Raw genomic sequence first — 3,000 nt, 5'->3', positions numbered from 1 at the left:
TGTGACCAGTTAAACAGTCAGTGGTTGAGAAGGACCTGCGATGATGTCACCATCATGTGACCACTGCAGGAGAGGGGGGCAGTGAAGAGGGGAAGAAGCTGAGGTGATGTCTGCTACATCAGGAGAGGTAAGTGAAGGGAGAGGCAGAGCAATGCTGGGAGATGTGGTTATTTAACTGGGACTGTATGTTAGGGCTGAAGGGAGGGAAGTTACTTACATGGAACTATGTGTTGAAGGTGGCTGGGGAGGGGGTCATGTTATTTACATGGGACTGTAGGTTGATAGTGGCTGTAGGAGGGAGTGATGTTATTTACATTGGACTGTATGTCGGAGGGGGCTGGGGCAGGGTGATGTTATTTATATGGGTCTGTATGTTGGAGGAGGCTGTGGGAGGGATTGATGTTATTTACATGGGACTGTATGTTGGAGCGGGCTGGGGGAAGCAGTGACGTTATTTACCTGGGACTTACTTTCTTCCCCAGGATATATTGTTTTCCAACCCTTGGGTATTGCAATCTTGGTCCCCTTTCCACAGTTTTGTGTCAGTTCAATCAAGCCTTCTCTCTGGTAGTCTTACACAGCCCCGTCAGGGTATGGTGGGCCCTGGAGTAAGCTGACCCTCCAGCAGGAAGCTTTGCACACACTACAGGTTTCAGGCAGACTTGGCCAGAGCACACTCCTATAAGTCACTGGAACTGCTCCGTCCACCACATCTGAACTCAGCAGGGTCTGAATTCTCTAGAACAGGACACAGGGTCTTCTATCTAGGTGCTTACTAATGAGGACATAACATTTCTGGCCAGGAATAACAGTATATTCTGGTAATACAGCACTATATAATATAAGGCAGTAGCAGCAGATGTTACATAACCAATTACTCACGTCACCACTGACCATCTCTTCTCAGCACCATTTAGAACTTAAATATATATATTTTTTTTTAGGATTTTCCTGATCTCCTCACGGATCAGGGTTGTCTTAATCCCATAGACAAGTGGGTTGAGCATGGGTGGAACCAAGAGGTAGATGTCAGAGAAGATAATGTGGACATATGGAGGAATCTTCTCGCCAAATCGGTGGGATAGGAAAGAGAATATGGCCATACTGTAAAAGCTGAGGAACACGCACATATGAGGGGTACACGTGTTAAATGCTTTCAGACGAGCTTCTCTAGATGGAAGACGGAAGACATCATTGAAAATCATGACATATGAAAAAAAGATGAAGAGCAAATCAAAACAAAGAATGGTGAAAGCCACGAGTAGTCCATATATACTGTTCACCCGGATATCAGCAGCCGCGAGCTTCACCACCGCCATGTGCTCACAGTAGGAATGTGCAATGACATTGGTCTTGAAAGCAGGAAACCTCTTGATCAGGACAAGAAGAGGACTGACCATAACAACTGCCCGGACCACAAACACAATGACCAGTCTGTATATCAGTCTAGTGGTTATTATGGAGCTATACCTAAGAGGTTTATTGATGGCAATGTAGCGGTCATAAGCCATGGAAAGCAAGAACCCAGATTCAATAGTGGAGAAGGCATGAGTGAAGAACATCTGGAGAAGACATCCATTAAAAGTAATGATTTTGTTACTGAACCAGAAAATTGACAACATTTTGGGGGCAACACTTGTGCAAAGGAGGTCATCATTAAATGCCAACATGGAGAGGAATATAAACATAGGCTGGTGGAGTCTCGGAGATGTAAGGATGACAACTATCACCATGAAGTTTCCCAGCAAAGCCGATACATAGATGATACAGAAAGGGATTGAGATCCAGATATGTTCATGTTCTAGTCCCGGAATACCAACCAGTAGGAAGTAGGTGGGATAGAAGGTGAAATTTGTCATCTTCTCCTGCAGACTGTAGACTCTAAGCATTCCTTTCAGCTTCAGTCTCATCTGAAGAAACCATGTGTGAGAATAAGGATGAGATACAGTTGAATACAGTCAGATCCATAAATATTGGGACATAAACACAATTGTAACATTTTTGGCTCTATACACCACCACAATGGGTTTGAAATGAAACAAACAAGATGTGCTTTACCTGCAGACTGTCAGCTTTACCTGCAGACTGTCAGCTTTACCTGCAGACTGTCAGCTGTACCCGCAGACTGTCAGCTTTACCTGCAGACTGTCAGCTTTACCTGCAGACTGTCAGCTGTACCTGCAGACTGTCAGCTTTACCTGCAGACTGTCAGCTGTACCTGCAGACTGTCAGCTGTACCTGCAGACTGTCAGCTTTACCCGCAGACTGTCAGCTTTACCTGCAGACTGTCAGCTGTAATTTGAGGTATTTACATCCAAATCAGGTGAACGGTGCAGGAATTACAGCAGTTTGCATATGTGCCTCCCACTTGTTACGGGACCACAAGTAATGGGACAATTGTCTTCTCGGCTGTTCCATGGCCGGTGTGTGTTATTCCCTCATTACCCCAATTACAATGAGCAGATAAAAGGGCCAGAGGTCATTTCTAGTCTGCTATTTGCATTTGGAATCTGTTGCTGTCAACTCTCAAGATGAGATCCAAAGAGCTGTCACTATCATGCTGCTCCTGATGAAGGGGACCTATTCTATGCCCCGAAACGCGTAGAGCTCTTTGTTCCTGCTGTTTTATAAATAAAAGGAATTTGCAAGAAGTACCGAGTTTGGAACTGCTGCCTCTTCCTAAGACCATTGAAGCGATCCAGGATTGGGAGGAAACTTTTTTGGGTGTCTTGAGCTTTATCCCTTAAAATTTCCTCCCTGTGAAGTGAGTGGAAAATACTATTATTGATTTTACCAAGTATTTAAAATTTTACCAATTATATTGTTTTATTCACTTATATGTATAGGCCCCCAGGGGTCCAAAACCTGGTAGTACCAGTTTATACCTGCACCTACTAATTTATGTACTAGATATCCACTCAGGATCCGAATATTCCCGGTGTTATTCTGTTATCTATCCTACTTGCTGCTATGACCACGATCCAGCTGGTCTTAATACCT

The 3,000-nt window shown here is 44.3% G+C and overlaps 1 protein-coding gene across 1 annotated transcript; it reads right to left on the bottom strand.

Moving 5' to 3' along the window:
• Positions 1–920: 920 nt before the first annotated feature.
• LOC122931316 (olfactory receptor 52A1-like) lies at positions 921–1,910 on the bottom strand. The gene has a single exon (XM_044285379.1). It carries the CDS (start codon positions 1,908–1,910, stop codon positions 921–923), a length of 990 nt encoding a protein of 329 aa, XP_044141314.1.
• Positions 1,911–3,000: the final 1,090 nt, after the last annotated feature.

This window comes from Bufo gargarizans, chromosome 3 (assembly GCF_014858855.1).
Source record: "Bufo gargarizans isolate SCDJY-AF-19 chromosome 3, ASM1485885v1, whole genome shotgun sequence".
Taxonomy (NCBI): domain Eukaryota; kingdom Metazoa; phylum Chordata; class Amphibia; order Anura; family Bufonidae; genus Bufo; species Bufo gargarizans.
The sequence above is the reverse complement of the archived record's forward strand: the minus strand, read 5'-3'. Positions and strand labels throughout refer to the sequence as shown.

What these genes read in the sequence shown, in the direction of transcription:
- LOC122931316 (XM_044285379.1), bottom strand. Translation starts at nt 1,910, where the DNA reads ATGAGACTGAAGCTGAAAGGAATGCTTAGAGTCTACAGTCTGCAGGAG.